Source organism: Acomys minous (genome assembly GCF_964271855.1).
Source record: "Acomys minous genome assembly, chromosome: 16".
Lineage (NCBI taxonomy): Eukaryota > Metazoa > Chordata > Mammalia > Rodentia > Muridae > Acomys > Acomys minous.
Window position 1 is genome coordinate 6026313 of NC_140498.1, and position 24006 is coordinate 6050318.

Sequence of the window (24006 nt, forward strand, 5' to 3'; positions counted from 1 at the left end):
GCTGTGAAAAAAGCCTACGTGTAAATTAAGAATTCATGATGGGTTGTGGTCCGTGTGCAAAGTCTGCTTCTGTAGCTACAGAGATTTTTTTTCTACAGCACTGTCCACTGTGCATTGTACTAGAATCTTATCAGAAATAAAGAGCTCAATGTCTGGCGAGCAAGCCAGTCTGATTGGACTGTCTGAAACTCAGATGCTTTATTTGATAGCTTCCCAGGAACTGCTTTTTTTTTTTAAAGATTAAAATGATTACATATCAGCAGTTGTCCAACCTCAACCTGGATGGTCCCCTCCTGCGCTCATTTGGTCATATGACTCTTTCCTCAATGTAGGACCACAAAAGTGCCTAACTGGCATCTGCCAAAGACCCTTTCAACACTGAGGTGCCCTGTCTTTGCTTTCTCAACCCAGCTTTCTTCCTTCTCGCTAACGGCCCAGCAGTTGTGGTTACTAGGTTTTCTGTCACTCTGTCACTTTCTGCTGGATGTGCAGTAGCGAAGTTAAAGCAGAAACATGTCTTCATTCAACAAATACTGATGGAGCGTTGTGCATTCTCTTGAGCACAGGGAAGTCTGGGATAGCTTTGGAATATCTGTAACCTCCTGAGATAGATAATAACATAACAAAACATAATGTTGAATATCCTTGTGACTGAGTACAGTAAGATTCCAGAAGAAAGCTAAAACAGCAAAAGAGGACCAGTGGTGCTGAGAGAGGGGAAGGAGGAAGCCCTTTTGGTAGGAGTTGAATGCCCCCCAAACCTTCGCATGAGCCCCAAATAAATGCTTCATTTGCTGTATGTTTGTTAGGTAAATTATAAATATCTGTCATTTCCTGATAACAAGACACCCCCGAAGGAGGTTCCATCTGGCTTTAGGGAACTAGTGTCCTTTTTGGTGGCTGAGAACCTTCTGGTGTATGTGGCAGTGGTGGCAGCCTGTTGTTGTAATGTCTGCAACTCCTGCAGTGGAAATGTGCCTTGGACAGAGGAAGCATCTCGGAGAAAGCCGCTAGCTAGACTTTCTCTGAGAATGCCGTGATCAAGGAGCACTCCGATACCTGTGATCTCCTGCTCACGTTATCCATAAAATGCCTCCCACTGACAAGCTGGCAGTGTGCTTCAAATCTTCTTGAGAAATAAAAAGAATAATGAAATTATCATCTCATTTTCTACCATAGCCAAGTGTATCAAGATGCATCTGTCTTTTAAAAGTGATTAGAGAGGATTTCCTTACAAATTGAAATTGGCGTCCACACGGTTGTGAAGGATGACTGCTAAGGAAATTTTCCAGGGCGCAAATATTTTCTGCCCATAAAATGAAGCAGCTAGTTAGAGATTTGAATTACCGTAGAGGCCAGTTTCATTTTGGTGGGACCCATTTGTTTCTTCTAAGCATATACAATCGAATACTGTTATTTCTTTGGGTCAGAGTCTCTCTATGTAGCCCAGGCTGGCTTAGACACCATAATTCTCCTATCTCAGCCTCTATAGTAGTAAGATTATATACTGCAGGATTATACAGAATTCCCAGCCACTATTCTATGACTATTTGAATTGTAAAATTTTATGAGATATAGTTATGGTACTGTGTCATGTATATATAGTGTGATGATGAAACCAGAGTAGTTAATATGGCCTTAAACACATAAAAGCCTTTCCTGCTTAATACACATTCACTATGAGTGTTATGGAGTACACTGTAATATTCCAATGCATTGTGCAATACATATATTTATCATTTGCATGAAGAGGAATTCCAAGTGTTCCTAGACATGACATTATAAGGGGAAGGGAAGTTTAACCTGGCTACCAGGCTATGTGACCTCCTGGGGGAGTGACAAAGGTGGGGGCTCATGGCTATGTACACTGGGACATGCAGGCCCAGTGCAGGGGAGAAACAGTCATATTCCTGCCAATCTCAGGAGGAGATTTCCAGGGTTTGGACACTCCTTAACCTCACCCTTGCTCTGGGCCCCCACATTCCATGGCTCCTCAGCTCCACATTCTCCTAAGGAGGCAGGAACTCTGATCCCGATGTTCCTGTCTCTTCCTTGCTGCTGCCTCCGCGCTGCCTCTTCATGCCACAGCATGGCTGTGTGAATGGTTGCCCGGGGCTGCATGGGTGACCTCCTGGCAGTGTGAGAAGTTGGTGGCTCCTCCTCACTGCTGTGCCTCTGTCACTACTCCTGGGCTTGGTGTCGGTAGCAGCAGGGACCACCGGCCATGGGAAGTTCTAGAATAGAGTCAGGACTTGATGTCTCACAACCTCAGGTGTGGTACTGTGACCGCCTCTTCATGTTGGATGGCCCTTCCCAGGCCAGGGATCATCACAAACTCTCTCTCTCTCTCTCTCTCTCTCTCTCTCTCTCTCTCTCTCTCTCTCTCTCTCTCTCTCTTTCTGTGTGTGTGTGTGTGTGTGTGTGTGTGTGTGTGTGTGTGTGTGTGTGTGTGTGTCTCCCTCTCTCTCTCCCTGGGAGGAACATGTACATAGACTGAGAGCTTTTGACAGCAAACACATCTTGGTATAGAGGTTTTGTGATTTTTAGACAGGTCCTCACAAGGGATAGATCCAATCTTTATTCAACATGCTCAGAAGGCATTTCTACTATTAGATGTGACATGGCTTCCATAGGCTTGGGAGAAATTCCTCCCCAAGGCTTTTGGGCCTTGTCAACCATCTGCCATTTAATTCTGGGCCCAGCTGGGATGTGGTGTGTCAATGGTGACAGTGATACATGTGGTGTCCTGGCAGCCACTTCAATCCCATGCCTGCAGTAACTCAAGTTAGTTCCCTGCAATGTCATGGAGTGTTACATTACCCTGCGTGAGATGGAGAAACACAGCAAAGAGATGACAAGCAACCACCTTCTGTCACTGAGGTGTCACTGTAGCTCAGCATGCCAAGAACACTTGTATGTGTGTGCGAGTAGGGGGGGGTGCTACTTGGTAAAGGAAGTTGCGAGAAGGCCAGTGCCATCCCATGCACTGGTCTCCTTGGCCTTTTGCACGTTTTGCTTTCTAGCAATGTTATCTCAAACATGGGTCCTTGAATTCGCTATTGAACAAGGCTCGCCTTGGTCCTCCAGCTTCCATCTCCTCAGTGCCTGGAGAACAGGCACATAGCACCACGCCTGGCTTGATATTAATTTCTTTGAATAAAAATTCACACAAACCCTGCCAGTTAAGATTGCCTTTTGTAATTCTTCATAGAACACGGAGATGCTGACACATGCGTTACATGATTTACCTGTTTATTCTGGCTTCTGCTGGTCCAGTTTTTCTGTACATTTTTATTTCAGTTTGTTATGGAGTTTAAGCAATCTGATCTAACAAGGTTAAAAACTAAAGAGACACTGCACTTTCCCAAGCAACCACCGTCCCTGCAGTTTCTCTCTCCTCCATCTGGTGGGGAGTGCCATGATGTTTCCTGTAACTGTTTGTGAACTGTCCTGATAGGATCTTCTGGAGACAGCCTTGGATTTCAACACGTTGGAAAAGCTTGAGTTCAGTGGCCTCCGAGGGAACTCCCTGAGTCAGCAAGTCCAGCAAATTCACAGGGAGTTTGAAGAGATGTACAGCATCTTCTCGGAGTGCTCCTATGACTGTTTGGATCCCCAGTGCATGGTAGGACCTGGACGGGCTATAAATCACCAACTTTGACCCTTTTTTCAGCTGCCTCCAGCTGTAGCAACCTAAGTATTTATGTGATTTTTTTTCCTCAAGAATCTCCTTTGGCTATGTGGTCTTAGTGGTTTCGTTAGTTATTATTGGTGTCAAGAGAAATGGCCATTCTTGTGTCATTAGTAAGTTCCTCATTATTCCCTGTGAGGAATATAAACCAGAACTGGCCCCTCTCAACCACTGACTGCCTCAGACTAATGCTACCTAGGGTTATTGGCATGGGAAGGCAGGGGGAGTCGTGACTACTTTATGTCTTCAAAAGTTTAAGCTGAGCCAAGTAGGACAGTTGCGAAGGGACAAACGCTTTGTGAGTTCACTTCACCCTGGGATCTAAGATGGTCCAATTGTCAGGTATACACGCTGACTAGAGTGAATCTTGCCCCTGGGATGAGAGAGAGGGAAATGAGAGGAGTTGGTCAATAACCACTAAGTGTCCTTGATGCAGGGTGAGTGGTGTCCACAGGTACAGTGTGGTGGTTATAATTAATAACACTATCTTGTATATTTGAAATCTGCTGAGGGGTTTCTTCCAAGGACATGCACACACACACACAGACATAGACACGGACACACGCACAGAGTCACACACAGACACACAGACACACACAGTCACACACACAGACACACAAACACACACACACACACACACACACACAGACATAGACATGGACACACGCACAGAGTCACACACAGACACACAGACACATGCAGTCACACACACAGACACACAGACAAACACACACACACACGCGCGCACACACACACACACACACACACACACACACACACACACACACGGAAATGTTAGTAATGTGAGGTAATGAAATCTCATGGATTTAAAAGAAAATCTACACTAAGCCCACCAATCATGATAGGTCCATTCCCTCCATTGCTTTCGTCATTTCCCAGTGTGTACAGGTATCAAAACATCACTGTACACATTAAACACACCGTTTTAGCAATTATACTCAATAAGGCTGCAAATAAATTCTAAGCTGTAAGCACAGACTGCCAAGCAAAGGCAGGCATGCTGGTGGGAGTTCAGAGTTGGGTAAAGGAAGACCACGCATGATAAGCAAAGGCAAGGAGGAAGTTTTTCAAGATTGGGGCTCAGAGTCCAGGTCTCACCCACAGTCTCCCCAAAGTCAAGCACCAGAGGAGAGTAAAATAGCTGGCTACCGAGGGCAAAGGGAACAGGGTTCTCCCCAAAGAAAGGCAAGATTACAGGAGAAGGAATTGTAGTAGGGGAAGGAAAAGCAGAAATTAGGGCAGGACTCTGTTCTGCGCACATTCAGTGTCCAGGGATCCTTGTTGGCCAGATCCAGGGGGACAGAACTTAAGGGAAATTCCATTAGTTGGAAGTGTAAAATAAAAATGAAAATAGATTACAAAAGAGAATGTATGCATATATAATATATTATACATATATAATATATTATGCATATATTATATATATGGTATGTTTAAAACTATATAAAATCTCACATTTTCCATTTATTATGTGTTATATACTTACATATCATACATGCCTATATATTATACACATATATGTATACTTTGAAATATATGTATATGAAATACATGTATGAAAGCATACCATAATACCACAATGCCAGTATATTTAAAAAGTAGAGATGTGCTATGTTTTCTACTTTTCTTTGTATATTTTTTTAAAGACACAAGCGTGGGGGCTGAAGAGATGGCTTAGCATCTATGAGTGCTTGCTCTTGCACAAGAGCCGAGTTCAGTTCCCCACACCCACACTGGGCAGTTTACAACCACTTGAAAGTTCAACTCTAAGAGCTCTGACACCTTCTTCTGGCCTCTGTGGGCACCTGCACTCACACGCACACCATACAAACAGGCCCACACACATAAATGAAAATAAGTAAGTCTTTAAAATATAACATAAGAACACATTACTAGTGTAAAACAATAATAAAAAATAGTAAGTGTGCAAGTTAGAGAGTGGAGCCATCAATGCTTTCCTGAAAGCTGCTACCTCCTAAGAAGCGAGGCACACTTAGCGTTGCCAGATAAAGAACAATAGTTAAGAGAGACTTACATGTTTTTTTAAAAAAGATGTTTCTCTGAAACTCAGATTTATCTGTGTACCCTGAGTTTTTATTTGCTAAATTAAGAAACTCAAGAACAATGGCTAATTGCCGTCTTAGCCAATTAAGGTATTTTTGAAAGGAGTAACGTGTATTCATTTAATTAGTTTACTTTCCTTCCCAGGATTATATTAATTTGGTTACCCTGGAAAAAGAAATGCATTTAACTTGGGGGTAGAAAGACAAGAAGGTGGTGACCTTGGGGCTGTTGCGGCTGCAATAATCTTTAGGGTAGTGTGAGCTGCGTGGTGCACAGAATAGAAGATCATTTAGAAAGTGGAAGAGAGAGGGGCACGGAAAGGCCGGCGAGTAGATGCCAGCTTTACGTTTCATTCTACCGTGCCATTTTGACCAGCATGCCATGCTCCCGTGGTGTCATCGTTAGGCTTTGTCAACTTGACACACACCTAGACATTCCTAGGAAGAGGAGAACTCAGCTGGAGAACTGCCTCTACTACATTGGCTTCTGGATGTGTCTGTGGGGCGTTTTCTTGATTGTTGATTGGCGTGTGAAGGCCCAGACCAGTGTGGGCGGTACCGTCTCTAAGCAATTAGGTCTTGCCTGTATAATAAAGCTAAGCAAGCCAGCAAGCAGCTCTCCCTCAGGGCTTCTCCTCAGTTCCTGCCTTCAGGTTTCTGCTTGAAGTTCCTGCTCCAACTTCCTTTAATGATGGACTGTGAGGTGGAAGCACAAATCAGATAAACCTCTTCCTCCCCAAAGATGGTTCTGGGCAGCGCTTTATCACAGCAACAAAGGAGCTAACCAAGACACTTGGGGAGGTTTAGAAAGTGAAAATAAATCTCTGGTATGACTGATTTCAGCACCAAGGTTAGCAGCCAAGACTGTGATGAGATCAGGTTGGAAAAAACAAAAAACAAAAAACAAAACAAAAAAAACACCATGGGTTTCTTACATGCATGTGATGTCTCCTCAGGAATTTGAAAATGATGTCTGTGAATTTAACAAGAGAGTGGAAGATCTTGACCGGAGACTGGGGACTATCTTAATTCAAGCTCTTGATGACGCACCTGATGTAGAGCATGCCTTTAAGGTTAGTGTGAGGGGAGCAGAAGGCACCCCAGTGAATCCTCCTCAGTGCCCACCAGAAGAAAATAAGTCTGACCTTCTAATTTCTTCCTGATAATATTGTCCCCACCCTAGGGTTGGGGGTTCACCATATATAATTCAGCTTCTCGGGCAGATCACTTATGCTTTTTGAAACTGTAAAAGTGCTTTGAAAATGGCAGTGATCTTTTTAGGTGCCGTGTATCTCTCTGGAAGAACAACCAATATACTTAACCACTGAGCCATCTCCCCAGCCCATGCATCTCTCAATAGTGTCACCTTTGGGAGTAAAAAGGTCCAGTGTGGTGACCGTCTTGAAGACATGGCTCAGAAGCACCAAGTCTGCCTAATCACTGAGGCAGGGTTGACTCAGCCTTGAGCAATGCATTTACCAAGAGGTGGCTTCCATGACCCCAACGCTGGTAGCTGCCATAACTCTTGCCCTGGTCCTATCTCCCACATACCATGTGGTAAGAAGAATAGAGAGAAGGTTTAGGGTAGTGAGGGCCCAAGTGGCTACACAATCAGAATGCTGACATAAGACTTAGGACTGACTCAGTAAGGTGTGAAAGGTCTCCTGTAAGTGAATAGAGGCCCGATGTTTCAAGGACTTGGTTTAGGAGAAAGTCGCAGGGAGGGACATTTTGGCTCGGAAGAGAAAATAGATTTCTATCAATGTTGTTCAAGATGAACTGAACTTTCCAATCATTGAAAATGTCCAAACAGAGATGAAATGATTTGTAGGACAATTGTCAGAGAGGCAAAAATCTTGGATGGACTAATCTAGGTTTTTCTAGAATATTAAATAACCCCATTTGCTGCCATGTGTGTGTGTGTGTGTGTGTGTGTGTGTGTGTGTGTGTGTGTGTGAGACATTTAACAATCACCTGTTATTAATAACCTACCCTCACCTGCCAATACTTCAGAAATCCCTCTTCAAACATCAGAAATGGTTTACAGATGTCCATAGATGATCCTATATACCATTAGCTGTCATGACTAACTGGGACTCAGCATGCAGATACACTGTGAAGATGTAACTCTACCCATGTGCAGAAGCTGCTCCCTCCCACCCCAGGAGTCAATCCCTCTGCACCTGCCATTCTGAGGGTGTCCGTGTGATGCACTGTGTTCATTCCTCTCACTCTGCCTACGACACTGGTGCCCGTCCCTGCTCTGTGTCTAGAGGTGCCTTTGGAAATTCCTCTACCCAGAAAGGCGTTTGGGGTCTTTCTATTGTTCTTCAGATGTTCCCATCATGAAAACACCTATCTTTATCCGAGGAGAATATTTCTAATCTATAAGTTTTAAAACGTTCATTTCTTGAAAATAGGTGGGATAAGGGTTCTAGACAAAAGGATAAAAGGACCCTTTACAGCTTTGGACCTGGTCCCAAAAATTCTCTGTTTTCATCCACACTCTCAAAGTGCTTTCATAAAACAGATCCCTTATCTAACCCTCAGTCATCTTAGAAGTTCTTGGAAACTGCAGGGGAAACCACAGCCAGCCAGCCAGGCCCTCCTGCCTGACCTGTTTTTCTCCTTTTGGTCATCTCACAAATAGGAAATTAAAACCTTTCCCTCTTCCTTCACCCAGCGCAAATGCTCCAGTGGGCATAAATTAATATCAATAAGTAGTTTTTCCGCACCTGGGAAGCTGGCCAGAGAGATCATCTCACTCCATATACCCACCCCTGTCACTGCTACACAATCATCTAACATTATGTGTAGCTTGGTAGTCATGGCCAGGGTGTGTGCAGGTCAAAGCCCTCAAGCCAGTGGTATGAGGTGGCCACGGGGTTTATCAGCCCCCTTTGTCTGCATAGTCTCAACTGGAGGCTTGAGTCACAGCAGAGAACACACGTCCCTTTTGCCTGCATTAAATGGGAGCTGCTTTCTCAGGCCGAAGATAGCTCAGTCAGTAAAGTGCTTCTTGTGCAAGCATAAGGACCTGAGTGTCTGTCTGTCTGTCTGTCTGTCTGTCTGTCTGTCTGTCTCTGTCTCTGTCTCTATCTCTGTCTCTGTCTCTGTCTCTGTCTCTGTCTCTGTCTCTCTCTGTCTCTCTCTGTCTCTCTGTCTCTCTGTCTCTCTCTCTCTCTCTCTCTCTCTATATATATATATATATATATATATATATATAGATATAGATATATGTATATAGATATACATATATATATGTCCCTCCCTCTCTTTGGAAAAGCTCATTTGAAATATGTACCATTTAACAAGGTCATGGACAAAGTTTGGCTATGAGCTGTTGTCTATTGTGAACCTCTGACTTGACGTGTGAAATAGACATGAGCTTATAATTCAGTGGTTCTCAATCTCTGGGTCATGACCCCCACTGGCAAACTCTATCTCAAAAAATTATTTACATTATGACTCATAATAGCAAAATTACAGCTATGAAGTAGCAATGAAAATAATTTTATGGTTGTAGGGTCACCACAACACGAACTGTATTAAAGGTTTGCAGTATTAGGAAAGTTGGGAACCATGATTATAATAGAACGCAGGTTTAGAAACAGCAGTGCATATCCCAATATAGCTGAATCCCTATGTGGCTTAGTCTCAGGCAGCATCACGGTTAAAGAACTCACAATCCAGGAGTAATTAAAGCATTTCTTTTTTTCTGTTGACTTTGGAGACACCTGGGGCTGGGTTTAATGTGCAGGAAAATACCTCAGATTGTCTGCATCATGCCTGTGATCGACAGGGCAGCTGACTCCTGAAACTTCTTCTGTCTTTTTCCATCACTATCTCCCTCCTGTGTCATATTTCCTGTGTATAGTTCAGTTTGCCTTGCTGGTGTCTTTGGTTTTCCTTTTATTTAGAGCCTTACAACAGAAGAAAACTTAGTAGATACCCATCAGGACAAAGGAAAGACTGGGCACAGTGGAACCGATGAGTAATCCCATCACTGAGGATGCTGAGGCAGGAGGATCATGAGTTCCAGGCTAAACCTGGGCCGCACAGTGAGAACTTCTCTCATAAAACCAACACTCCTACCCTTCCCCTCAAATAACTAAGAAGCAAAGAAAGGAGAAGGGGAAGGTTCCAGATATCCACACTCTGGTGGCACTGTTAGGTTCTGCCATAATATATATGCACCCTTCCAGAGCTGGGTCATAGGAAGGAGAATGAGGGGAAAAAAATGAACAGAAAGGAAGAGTTTTTCAGCCTTGGAAAGAGTAAGTGCATGTCCGTATCCTTTGCCCCCTCTACAGATGCTAGACATTGCAGGAACCCTCCTGGAAAGGCCCCTGCTAGCGCAGGATGTGTCACACAAATACCCGGCCCTCATCCGAATGTTCAGCACAGAACTGGATGCCGTGAGAGTCATCTACAGTCAGCACATCCAGGAGGAGGAAGAACATGGTAGGGCAGTTGCTAGGGGAACGGGAGGGGCATTTTCTGTTGCTGGAAAGGGTAGAACACACACATCCTCTGTTTGCCTATCCACACATGGATCTATAACATTCTCCGACACCCACAAGCATAGTCCTTTGGATGGGAATTCCAGATCACCTTGGGTGATGGTAGAGTTCACTCAACTGTACAATCTTTGGTGCGGGAGACTCAGATTGCCAGGGTAACCTAGACCAGTGAAATCTTGACTACCAGTGGCCGGCTGTGGCCTTGGCATAATGAGTGAGTAGTTGGTGGATCCCTGTGGTCACTCTGGCTCATCGTCCTTATAACTCAGTGTACATGTTACGTACCTGAAAAGAAGCTTCCTGTCCCCTGCAGTGTCCCTGGAGGAAGGAACTAGGAGGAACCTGACAAGGCCAGTCAGTTTGCAGGTGTATGTATGATTTAACACCATCTCAACCCTTGGGCCTGTTGGCCACAACCCTTCTTTAGCTACCATTCCCTTCATCCTGGGTGGAGTGTGGCTCATGGGCTATGGCCAACCACCCTTCAGTGTTAATCATTTTACCCCCCCCCCCCACTCAGATCCCACATACATACCTTTCATGTAGTGAGGACTCAAGAAATATGTCTGAAAAGGAAAGAAACTCAGGTTTCACTTTCAGACATGTAAGATGGAGTACGCAGCCCATAAAACCTGGAGATGCCACACTTCTGCAGTGGAGTTCATGGTGAGGTAAAGAGACTGTCCCCTCTCCGCTCCTGTTGAGAGTTAGAAATGGCAGCAGTGGCAGATAGTGGGCAGTGTTAATTTTCCCTGAAGAGCTGAATGCTTTTACCTTTAGGTGAAATCTCACCATTGATAAATTGTGATAACTGTTTATATAGAAGTAAATTCAATGTATGGACCAAGAACATAACACATGGGCTGCTGACATACTTCATAATCCACATGGCTCATCCATTCATAGCCTGATGGGATTCTCAAAGAAACCTTTGACTGTTATTAACCAAAGGAAAGGCGGCCACTTCCATTTTACAAATAAGTAAAGTGAGTCCCAGAGAGATGAATTTATCTGTTTAAGGCAGCTGCCTCAACCCTCAATGTTCAAGTAAAACTCTCCTGAGCGGTCCTAAAAGTAATTATGATCAGCTGCTAGACCTATTCAGTCAGGATGACTGGGTAGGGGACCATGTTCCCTGAGCTGTTGTGTTCTCCCAAAGGTCTCTTTAGCAAGGCATTTGACTCAGTGTGGCCATTTGAAGTCAATGGGTGACTTCAGGCTAGACATAGATACAGCAACATAGGGGCAACTGGAGAAAGGTCTCGTGGGTAGAGCGAGCTGGGAGCTGTATCCTCTTTTCAAGATAGTTATTCACATCTCCAGGATTTTCTCCGGTGCACAAGAACATGCCCACTATGGCCGGAGGCATCCGCTGGGCACAGGAGCTGAGGCAGCGCATCAAGGGTCCCTTCAGCAACTTCCCACACATCCCACACCTGTGAGTATCTGATTCCTGAGAGACACCTAACTGAGGGACACACACACACACACACACACACACACACACACACACACACACACACACGAACCATCTTCCCATTATTCCATGATCAATCCTGGACCAAATTGTATCCAAGTTGGGCCAAGTAATGGTACTATTAGCACATGGGGTTTGAGATGTGCGTCTTTCGGGATTAACTGAAGCTTATTCCATGATAGGCTGCCTCCTGCCCTCCTGCCCTCCTGCCCTCCTGCCCTCCTGCCCTCCTGCCCTCCTGTCCTCCTGCTTTCCTGCCCTCCTGCCCTCCTGCCCTCCTGCTCCATGGGTCTTTTCCAGAGGAAAACCAACTAGGGCTCCACATTCTAGGGAGACCCTCAGCATTGCTTCCTTGGAAAAGTACTCCCTGTGTCCCTGGAACCTCTGGGAAATAGCGAGTGCTTCCCAAATGTGGTCTGAAGAGCATGCAGCTCCCTGGCCTCACCTGTCAAGTCTGGGTCTGGACTGGGGCTCTCTGTCACTGGCAACCCCCTTTGGTGACTGATGGTCGCCAGATTAGGGAAGCGTGGGCCTGCTTCATGGCTGGGTCTAGGAGCTGAGCCTCTTAGAAGGCTCATTGGCTGCTAGCAGTGGGTGAGAGGAGACATTGTGTTTAGGATGCTTCGTGCCCGGGGACAAGCAGTCTTCCTCTGATCCCGCTTTGCAGAAGGCTTGATCTTGTTCAAAGCGCTTGGCCTTGGCAAGTGCAACAAAGACGAAGTATTTGGAAGCTGGCCATCGGCATTACAGCTTTGCTTGGAGTCAGGAATGTCCACAGAGACCCTGGGCTCAGGTAGCAAGATTAAATGTCTTTCAAGATGTGAGACAGAGGCATCTGTAGGGATAAGTCACTACCACACTCCACTGTTACCAGCCGGACCAGCAGTCCCAACGTGAGCAGTCCCCGCTTGGAAAGGGGCTGATCTCTGCCCTGCTCTGCTGTGGTTAACTTTTCATGCTCCAAGTGGAGAAACCAGGCAGAAAGAAGGAAGGTGACTCCCCTCTGGTCCTAGAGACTGCCAAGAAATAACCAAGAGAGTCATCTGGGCCTTCAGCTTCCAGCGCAGAGTTCCTTTCAATGTTCTCCAGCCATAGAAAATTTGTCCAAGAATGGGGCTAAGCCCCCACGCCCTGCAGATATATCCCTTAAGGCAATGGTTCTCAACCTGTTGGTTGTGACTCCTTTGGGGACAGATGTTGAATGACCCTTTCACAAGGGTTGCATATCAGATATCTTACATATCAGATATTTACATTGTGATTCATAACAGCAAAATTGCAGTTACAAAGTAGCAAGGAAAATGATTTATGGTTGGGGGCATCACCACAACATGAGGAACTGTATCAAAGGGTTGCAGCATTAGGAAGGTTGAGAACCACTGCCTTAAAGAAAGCATGCAGAAGGGAGTCAACACTGCTTCCAGGCATAGGGACTGCATAGCTCCCATCGCTCTGGCTCCTAGGATGCAAACTGTGAGACACATGTGCAGAGACTACAAAGGATGCTCTTTGCAACAGCAGCTAAAGGACAGAGGGAACAGGGCTGGGTGGGTTGTGGGTGGGTGTTAGCTGTATCTGAGGCTTCTGTGGATTCTGCAGGGAACACAGCTCTTCAGAAGCACCCAGGTTTGGCATCCCTGCCTTAGCTAGTTCTTATCTGTGGGCTTTCACCACACAAAACATGACTATGTGCTAGATTACTCAGTCCAAGAAATTCAATGCCCTCTATTGGCTATGTGGGTGCCAGTGCACAGGAACACACAAATGCGAAACAATCACATGCATAACAAAAATACAAAATAAAGTAAAAAGAGAGAATGCTGTAGGCGTCTACCACATGTGAGATAAAAGAGTCATCACATTGCTTTCTGTGACCCTCCCAAACCCACTGGTCAACATGGCCTGACAGACACCTTGTGAAGTAAACCTTATGCACCTCTGCCTTAGCCTCTCCAGATCCAAATCTGAGATGTGATCTTTGTGAGGCCTGTAGAAATCCTGCAAAATGAGAAGGAATTAGGGAATATGAAGCACAAGCCACCTGCCTGGTCCGGAGCCCTCGCCACACGGCTGCTCATTCAGCACAAACGCGAACAAAGCAATCTGGTGCTTTCTCCACAGGAGTAAGGGTTTGGGGAAGGCTCCAGGGATCGTGTGAAGAAACGTGTGCTGGCATAAGGAGAAAACGGATGTTAGAGATTTAGCAATAAGCTCCCTTGTTTTGCTATCAGGACAAACAAAAACAGACTCCACTCAGTTAGTGTGAAGATATTTGAAAATTAATGTTACTTCACCTGTTTTTCCCAGGAGCTGGGCTTTTATTTAGTATTATAGCCAGTGCCAAACACAGGGGGAATGAGTTGGGGCAACAGTATTGCAGGGTAGACTCTGCCTTGTCTTCTGGCAGAAGCCTCTGAATGCATCTGTGAGAATATGGTGTTTGTGGATGCATCTCTGTGCGCAGGCATGTGCATGTGTGTGTTGCATTGTATGTGTACACATTTTAGGAGGGGAGACATGGGTGTGGCCTCATGTACACATGTCAAGGAATAGCAGTGTTTCTGATCAAGTGTCTTGGATTTCAGAAACTATTCTGTCTGTACCTATCTAGGGAAAGGGAGTCTCTGTCTCTCTGTCCGTCTGTCTACTATTTGTCTATCCATCATGTATGTATCTATCTATTGATCATCATTTATCTATTACCTATATATTATTATGTAAGGCATTATTATGTGTACAACTGCACACATCTAATGTTAATGTTATGTGGATATTTTTCTTCATACACAGAAAACAATGCCACCTATAATTTTTCTTTACTCCCTCAACCTTCTTTTTACTCATGTTTTGTGAAACCTCATCTATCTGATGTATATAGGGCCAGCTTAGCCACGAGAGCAGTTGGTGGAAACACTGGCAATAGAGAGCACACTGCCCCTGTCACCTAGGGTACTGCCCAGAATTGTAGGAAGTACAGATGCCCTCTAGTGGCCTGTGGGGGATGTTCAGGGTAAAGAATGCAATCTCTTTCCAGGCCTTTGAAATCTAGCCCAAGAAACTGTCCCAGCGCTGGTTTGTTTGGCTTTTGTTATTGTCATTTTATTTCTTGAAAGTCATAGGATCCCTGTAGGTGTCCAAGGCAGGGCTGGGACACACGATCCCCCTGCCTCAGTCCCCCAATTATCATTACCTTCTCTGTAGCTGGCAGTTTGTTAGGTGGCACTGTTAGCTGCTTCTAATTGTATGTCTTTGTCTTCCCCTTTCCTGTGCACTGATAGGTGCTTGCAATCTGCTGAAGGAAAGCGAATGATACAAAAATATGAAGATCTTCTCTCCCTGCTAGAAGAGTAAGGAGCTTCTGAGATTGCATTGCACTAACGTTTGCCCCCCCACCCCCCTCCCACCCCACCTCCTACCCCCTACACCCCCCCACACCCATATACCCCCATACCCACACACCCCCATAATTCAAGCCTTTTGATGTTCCTAGGGCAGATTCCATATTGTCTCTGAAATCTCCTTGCCTGGTTTATGGTATGGCCCAGCTACCTGTGAGTTCAGTATTCCAGGGCCTTGAAAACAAGTCTCTGAGGGCATGTGGTTCTACCCTGGACACAAAATATGTTCCATGTGTCACTTTCCTGGGTCTGTGATCCTTGCGGAGAGGAGCGGGATGCCATGCATGGTGCCCTGAGAGGGCTGAAATTGCAGTCACTGCTCAGTGAACAGAAAACAACAGTTTATGCTGCAAGGAGTGAAAACTAAGTCTCAAAATATATCCTCCATACTTTTAGAGAGAAAGAGTAAGAATGAGATTTGCACAGAGGCCCATAAGGTTCCTGCTCTGGAGCCCAGTGAATCTTTTAGAGGTTCGGGGTCTACAGGCACCTCCTTCAACATGGCCGTGACTTCTGCCTCTGCCATTGCTCTTTCTCCTAGTTCCATAGAGCAGGGTATAGGCATAAAAGCTCAAATTCTGATACTGCTTGACATTGGGTTAGACAAATAACTGGTGGCCCTCTACCTGCCAGGAACCCACAGGTCTGCTCTTTTATACTATAAATATCTTGACAGTACATTCTCTTCCTTGTCTCCATTGGTAGACTCTTTAAAAAGCAAGCAAGCAAACAAACAAAACACCCCCCAAAACTAGCTCTGCTCCAGCATGAGCTACTGTAGTGGCTTCGCCAAAGCCCTCCCTGCCTTCTTATTTTGTCCCTTGATGTACACACTAACCAAATCTAATAATGTCACTAGAGCCCCAACAATTGAAGACCTCTCCAAGGTTTCTACTCTTCCCCAAGCCTTGTGTCTCTCCAGCCTCAGTTGTATCATCCATGCTTTATTCCCAGTTCAGTCTGGCTGTTTCTCACTTCCAAAGCTCCTCATTGCTTCTGGTGGTAACCATCATCCACATCTACTCAGCCATGAAACTAAGTCAAGACTTGCTCTATCACCTCCCCCAGGTAGACTTGCTCTACCATCTCCCCCAGGTAGACTTGCTCCATCACCTCCCCCATGTAGACTTGCTCCATCACCTTCCCCAGGTAGACTTGCTCCATTACCTCCCCCATGTAGACTTGCTCCATCACCTCCCCCAGGTAGACTTGCTCCATCACCTCCCCCATGTAGACTTGCTCTATCACCTCCCCCAGGTAGACTTGCTCCATCACCTTCCCTAGGTAGACTTGCTCCATCACCTCCCCCATGTAGACTTGCTCCATCACCTCCCCCAGGTAGACTTGCTCCATCACCTCCCCCAGGTAGACTTGCTCCATCACCTTCCCCAGGTAGACTTGCTCCATCACCTCCCCCATGTAGACTTGCTCCATCACCTCCCCCAGGTAGACTTGCTCCATCACCTCCCCCAGGTAGACTTGCTCCATTACCTCCCCCAGGTAGACTTGCTCCATCACCTTCCCCATGTAGATTTGCTCCACCACCTCCCCCATGTAGACTTGCTCCATCACCTCTCCCATATAGACTTGCTCAGTCACCTCCCCCAGGTAGACTTGCTCCATCACCTCCCCCATGAACCTTACTTGATCTCCTTACCCACCTCTAGCTTCCTGCCTCTGCGATCATATGCCCAACACCCATGACAACTCTCTAAGATTGAATTTGCTGTACTGTGTTATAGTACTCTTCCTGTGGTCCCCACCATTAGCTGTATTTATCACGAGTTATTGATTCACTAATTTATTCTCCAAGCTCAGCACATGGCATGACCCTCCCCCCTGAGTCAATGTGTGATGACTGAATAATGAATTCCACAAGCTACTTGAAGGTTAGTGTGGGAGTGATTGTTACCAATATCGTCTCTACATGTCTCCGGAGCTCACTGTGACTTTCCATCTCACTCCAAAGATCATTGAAATACTCTATTGCAGTGGTACCCCTTTAAAGATCAGCAGGCACCTGAAGGTGCTGGCTCCATCTGGCTTGATCAGATACTAGTTTCTTCTCCAGATGGTACTATAGAGCAGGGCCGGGAGCTGGGGGTTCACAGCATGTTTAGGAGGTGGCTGTTGTCTCTGGTTGTTGCAGGTATGAGAGAAGAGTTTATGAGGACTGGTGTCAGACAGTGTCTGAGAAGTCACAGTACAATCTCTCCCTGCCACTTCTACACCGTGACCCCAACACAAAGCAGCTCTCTGTCAACTTTAACCCACAGGTCAGCTGGGTGACAGTGATTTCCATTGGGGTTCCAGAAGCAGTCACTTAACTTTGCTGATTTCAAGGGTCAAGAGGCCTTTAAAAAGATTTTCCAAATCTACTCAAAAGAACTTATGTCCTGCACTCTCTTGTCGGGTGGTGGTGGGGGGAACCAATCTCAGGTTGGAATATTTAAGTTATTCATGTTAATGGTCTTTCTTAAGGGCTTTCCATGGCATTCTACTTTTCACAGTAGGGAATCAGATATAAGCATAATGACAGGGACCCTTCCTCAGAAATGCATTGCTAAGTGACTTTGGCATTGTACAAACATCACAAACTCTGTGCACACAAGCTAAAACCAGTTAGGATGTTATTGGATAATGTGACCTTATGGGCCAGTGGCTTCTTTCTCAGGCCCTCATCTTCTTGCTCTTCCATTTTATACTTCCAGCCATCTTGCTGCCCTCTAAGTCATTGGCTTTCTGCTGAGCACTCACTCTCCTTCCCATGATGCTGCACGCAAGGATCTGGTGGGGACAGAGGTCCATAGGAGGCCCAAGGCCTTTAGGTCCCTGAGATTCTTGCCTCCTTCCTGGACACAGTTGCGTTCTTGCTGACCTGAGCAAATGCCACTTACGTTTGCCTCTTTCCTCAGCTGGTTTCAGTGTTGAAAGAAATGAGCTATCTTCAGCCCACTGAGATGAAACCCGTCCCTGAGACAGCAGCAGCCATGTTCTCCTCCAGGGAGTTCTATCAGCGCCTTGTGGCCCACTTGGAGTTGATAGCAAGTTGGTACAACAAGGTTATGAAAACTCTGCTTGAGGTGGAATTTCCACTGGTGGAGGAAGAACTGAAAAATATTGATCGCTGCCTGAGAGCTGCTGAGAAGACTCTGAGCTGGAAAACAGAAGGTAAGGGGGAACAATTTCAGTTAGAAAGGAGTGTGGGTGCTGAATGACACAGCAATACTTAAAGAACCCTCATTATCCACCCATAACCTGATTTACATTGGAATCACAAAACTAGCTTCTCTGTAGGCATACACCCAAGCTGGGAAGCATGGACATCCGACTCTCCTCCTCTTTCTCCTCCTGGGCTTTGATTTGTCATATAAACCTCTATAACCTGCACCTCGAGGGGCCCAGAGGTGGCTGTGGTGCCCCCATGTTCTCCCACACATGCTGGGCACTTCATAAATGAGAACGCTGATCGTTACTATTGCTGTTTAGTTTGCTGAGCTAGGATATGAGCACAGTAAGGAAGAAAGCAACATGTTTACCATCCTGGTATCTCACAGTGGAATCCAGGAAATCTTTAGTTACTGCTGAGCATGAGCTTGTGAGGGACTCCAGGGCTAAAGTGCGACATGCTGTATATTGGTCATGTTCTCTATCATCAAGGAGTTCACATCTGTGGGGAGGAGGGAAAGGCACACATAACCCAAATCATGCAGGACTGGCCAAGATTTTTTTAAACCAATCATGAAGTTCGTAATGAAGTATAAAGAATTATGGAGTAGGGAAGACAACATTAAGGTCCTTAGAAAACTTAGTGTTAAAAAAGAAACCCCTACCCAGATCTAGCCAATGGTCAGAACAGTCTCCACACTTGAGTGGAGAGTGTGATATGACTTTCTCACGTACTCTGGTGCCTCACATTTGACCATGTCCCTGGAGGGGGAGACCTGGTGGCACTCAGAGGAAGGATAGCAGGTTACCGAGAAGAGACTTGATACCCTATGAGCATGTACAGGAGGAGGTAATCCCCCTCAGGAACAATCATAGGGGAGGGGAATAAGGGGAAAATGGGAGGGAGGGAAGAATGGGAGGATACAAGGGATGGGATAACCATTGACATGTAACAAGAATAAATTAATAATAAAAAACTTTAAAAAAAGAGACCATAGTCAATCCACGAAAGCCTCAGAATATTCCATTAAGCATGGTAGGACTTTTCCCAGTATATGAAAGAGAATAACATTTTCAACATACAACACATTGCAAGTTGCTATAAAAAACATTAGTCCAAATAAAATCATCAAATTGACCTGGTGTTCCCTGGCAACTGTGGTAGTGCCTATCTGCTTGGTAGCTAAGCATCTCCTTATTCGTTTTCCTATATAGTCAGAACAGTGGACTCTGCTGATAAAGAAGCTACCTGTGCAGAAATGTCTCCTAAAGCCCATAGGCATAAATTCCCATCACTCAGAGCACACAGCCCTTCAGCGTTGCCACCACCATAGGCCGTTTCAGTTAACTTTATTTCTTTTGGGGGAGCAGGCATTTGGGATTATGCCGTGCAGACAACCGACAGGGTTCGTGACCTGGAGCAGAGAATTCAGAAGACAAAAGACAACGTGGAAGAGATTCGAAACATCATGAAGACATGGGTGTCTCCAATATTTAAGAGAAAAGATGGGAAAAAAGATGGGCCCCTCTCTCTGGATGATCAGCAGGATCGCACGGAAAAATATTACAGCCTCATCAGGGAATCTGGCGTTAAGATTCACGCTCTTGTTCAGGTAACAGCCGGCCTCTTAGACACGGTACCAGGAAGGGTATTTAAATGCGAGGGAGGAATCCGTGCACTAGAATAGAATATCAGTAGATGCTGAATCTTCTTCAGGTCAGAACAAAACTCTAGACTCACAGTGAAATGGCTACAGCCAATAGATGCTAGGGGCCACAAGTCAAGGTGTCAGTATCAACACTGCCAAGCGTAACTCAAGTCTCATGCCTAGCCATCCACTGCATGAGATCATGGCACTGCAGAATCCTAAATCGCCCAATACCCTGAGCCCCTGCCACTCCCCGTCCCCTGCCCACACAGCCTGGCTTGGTTCTACAGCATTATCCTGATGGCCTACCTCTAAAGAGCCCCGGCAGATGAGAGAGTGCCGTGGCATCCCCGGCTTTGATCGGAAGAAGAAAGAATTTGCAGTGCCACACTTAATACAGCAAGGCGTTTTGTCCTCTGTGATGGTCAGGCACCATCAACAATGAAAGCGTCCCTGTGAACACAGAGTAGGATATAAATGGCTGCCAGCCCTAAACACTACTGAAAAAGCAATGCACACCGTCTGACAGGTTGGCCCATGTCAGAACTAGGAATAAATCACCATTCTACACAGGCTGTGGTTTAAAACACAATTAAGATGTCAAGTCATAAATGTTAATGGTGACCAATTAAACAAAAGAGGACTTCCTAAACTTTGCCTTTGAAAGATGAAGAACTCTTTTACTTGATTTTTTTTCAACATCATCTGGTCTTAGATTTAGTAATTTTAGGATATATTGCTTATCTTTTTTTAATAGACTCATAGCATAGAAATTTAGTATCTTGCCATTAGGCCTTTCTTTCTTGCTTAGATGATACCTCTTTGGCAGTATGTTGCTTTCATGTCACAGTCTTGGCCCACCTCATCTCATCACTGGCTTCAAATGCTTCCCTTGTATCACTTGGCTAATTCCGAGGTCATTTAGGAATGTTTTCTAATTTCTCTACAGCTGGGGCTTCTCTGCATATCTTAATGGAACTCATGTCTAGTTTAAGTCTATGGCCAGAGAGATACTTGGAATTAACTGAGTTATGTTCTGCATCCTAGACCACAGCTTCTCTTGGAGAGGATTTCTTGGGCGTTGACAACAATGTCTGTGCTTCTGTTTTGGGTGTGGCATCCTTTGAATAGATGTGATGGTGCTGTTAGGATCTTTAGGATGCTTTCTGGTCCTGTTTATCCAGTTTTTCTATCTACTCGTGTAGGTAGAATATTAAAATCTTCACGATTTTAGGTTTGCCTATTTAATCCTTTAGTTCTTTCATATTTTCCATCATGGATGTGAGCTCTGCGGGCACAAGCACGCTTATCATTTACCGTGATCATAACTCCCTGATGAACTGACTGTTCCATCACTGTGAAAGGCCCTCTTGATTTCCAATAATACCCCATCATCTTGAAGTCTGCCCTTGTCTGATAATAATGTAACCTTCCCTTCCTGATTCATTATTCCTAGTACTTGCATTGTTTGTGTCCCCACACATTTACCTTCAACCTATTTATTTCTCTACAGTCAAAATTTTCCATTTGAATCAGTATATAGTAAAAGAATTTATAATTCATTATTATTATTTTTAAAAAATATCATGTGTATACGTGTATGTCTGTGTGTAGGTATGTGTATCAGTCAGTTCAGGTGCCCATGGAGTCGAGGGATAATATTAGATCCCTAGATACTGGAGTTATGGGTGGTTTCGAGCCACCTGAAGTGGAAGTTGAGTACCCAGCTCAGGTCATCTGTGAGAGCAGTATGTGCTCTTGCTGTTGGGCTGTGTCTATATGTGTTCTTATCACACTGACAGTTGCAGCTTCTAATTAGACTGTTTGGATTGTTTGTGTGCAGTATGGGTATAATGGAGTTTAATTCTGCTATTTATCCTGCTTGTTTTGTTGCTGTTGTTTTCCTCTCTGCCTTTCTGTGTCCATCCTTGTGGGTTCACATGTGATTTTCCGCGTCACATTGACAGCTCAGTTGCCATTCCATCTTTTTACACTCTTGCCTTCCATTTCTAGGGGCTGGTCTAGGTTTCAACTGTTTTTTTTTTCTTTTTCTTTTCTGAGATGTAGAGAGACCATGGAAAGTGCAGGCTCACTAATACCCCGCCCCACCATGGTGATCTTGGATGGTCCACTCAACACAATGTTCATTCACCTAGGTAGGGCGTTTCAAAGAGAACCGATCTCACTTAGGTTGGCCTCCGAGCAAGCCTGTGAGGAATTTTGTTAATGGGGTTATTTGAGGTGGGAAGGCCCACTGGGGATGTGGGTGGCTCAGGTTTCACAGCCTCCCTGGACAGCAAGGACCTTAGAGAGCAAGCTGAGCACTGGCTGGCATGCAGGCGCTGATTCATGGTTCTCCACACTTGACTGTGAGTGTACTGTTCCTGCTTCAGGTATCTGCCACCTCCACTTCCACACCATGACGGACTGGAATTATGAGCTTAAAAAAATCACATCTTTCTCCCTTAATTTTGGTGTGTGTGTGTGTGTGTGTGTGTGTGTGTGTGTGTGTGTGTGCGCGCGCGCGTTGTCTTTTGTTGTTGTTGTTGTTTTTTGGGGGGGGTTGCTTTTGGGAGGGTAGAATATTTTATCATGGCAATGGGAAACAAAACTAAGAAACTCATATGCTACCTATGCTATATTGATATAGTAAATATAGTAAAATAGTAACACATCCAGTCATTGATATATTAAATACTGCCAGACTTTTTGTTCATTAAAATTTTAAGAGGAAAAGAAATAAAAATAAGAGGAAGACTTATGGAGGAGAAGAAGGTGTGAAAGGAGTGGGGGAGAGATGAGAGAGAACACTGACAAGTAGGTGTATTTGAATATATTACACACATCTATGAAACTTTCAAAAACAAATACCATTTAAATAAAATAATAGAGAAATGCATTAATGACTAAATTATAAGTGACTCATCCATCTTCCTTGTAAAAATAGCTTAGAAGTATTGGCAGCATTCTCTTGTTACCCCCACACATGTCATAAGTCATACTTTTTAGTCTTTTCTGTAGATCTGTGCTTCTGTCTGCACTTGTTTCTCTTAGATCTAAGGAATATCTTCAGTCTCCTGGAGCTTAGGGCTCACATTGATACATTGGCCCAGCTTTCAGTGAAACATGTCCTGACTTCACCTGGTTTGGGAAGGGCAGTTTTCCCTGCAAGAAAATCCCATGCAGTCTTGTTTTATTTCCATACTGTTGCTCGGTCTTCATCCCCACACTGTGCCATAAGAAGCAAGCTGTAACCATGCCTTTGGCTCTTCTCAAATTGATTTTAATGGATGCTTAACCTTTTCTCAGCTTTCAATTCAGCTATGATGTACCTAAGTGGACTTCCATTGCACTCACCCCGCTTAGAGTTTGCAAGCTCTTTGGATCTTCTTTTCACCAGATTTGAGAAATCATTGTTGTTTCCTTAGTTACTTGGTCTATGGTTTTGTTTTAGAGATGGGGTCTCCCTCTTTAACCCAGACTGGCTTTAGAGTCATGATCTTTCTATATCAGGCTACTGAGAGTTAAAATTGTAGGTGTGTGCAATTGATGCTTGGCTTAGCCAGGCATGATGAACTCACACCTGTAGTCCCAGTACTCAGGGAGGCAGAGGCAGGTGAATCTCTATGTTAAAAGCCTGCATGGTCTACAAAGTAAGTCCAGGACGGCCAAGGATACACAGAGAAACCCTGTCTTGAAAAACAAAACAAAACAAAAAAATTAAATAAATAAACAAATAATAGATCCTTGGCTTACTTGTTTGTCGTTTGTTTCACAACTACAATGGTCTTGTTTAATAGTTACAAAATCTACTCTATTCTCCAAGTCAGACTCTTTTCAGTGAAACAGAAGTTTGTCACATAAAATAAGCCTAACAGTTACTTAGTGTAGAAACATACATCTTAACACCTGCAAGCCACAGCACATCATCACGTATTACAATTTGCATAATGATGGGCTTAAAGTCATTAAGAAAACCTTAAACCTACTTAGGATGTAAAGGCATTGGTAATGCA

At 44.8% G+C, this 24006-nt stretch overlaps 1 protein-coding gene across 2 annotated transcripts in view; it reads left to right on the forward strand.

The window, feature by feature from the left end:
- DNAH9 (dynein axonemal heavy chain 9) overlaps positions 1-24006 on the forward strand; it is a 318017-nt gene that overhangs the window by 27674 nt on the left and 266337 nt on the right. The window contains exons 7-14 of one of the 2 annotated variants that reach the window (XM_084761565.1): positions 3458-3625; positions 6732-6848; positions 10089-10239; positions 11622-11736; positions 15054-15122; positions 17323-17449; positions 18089-18344; positions 19713-19954. In XM_084761565.1, coding sequence (XP_084617691.1) covers positions 3458-3625; positions 6732-6848; positions 10089-10239; positions 11622-11736; positions 15054-15122; positions 17323-17449; positions 18089-18344; positions 19713-19954 — 1245 coding nt within the window. The remainder of the gene's footprint in view (positions 1-3457; positions 3626-6731; positions 6849-10088; positions 10240-11621; positions 11737-15053; positions 15123-17322; positions 17450-18088; positions 18345-19712; positions 19955-24006) is intronic. The other variant, XM_084761566.1, reaches the window with a different exon arrangement.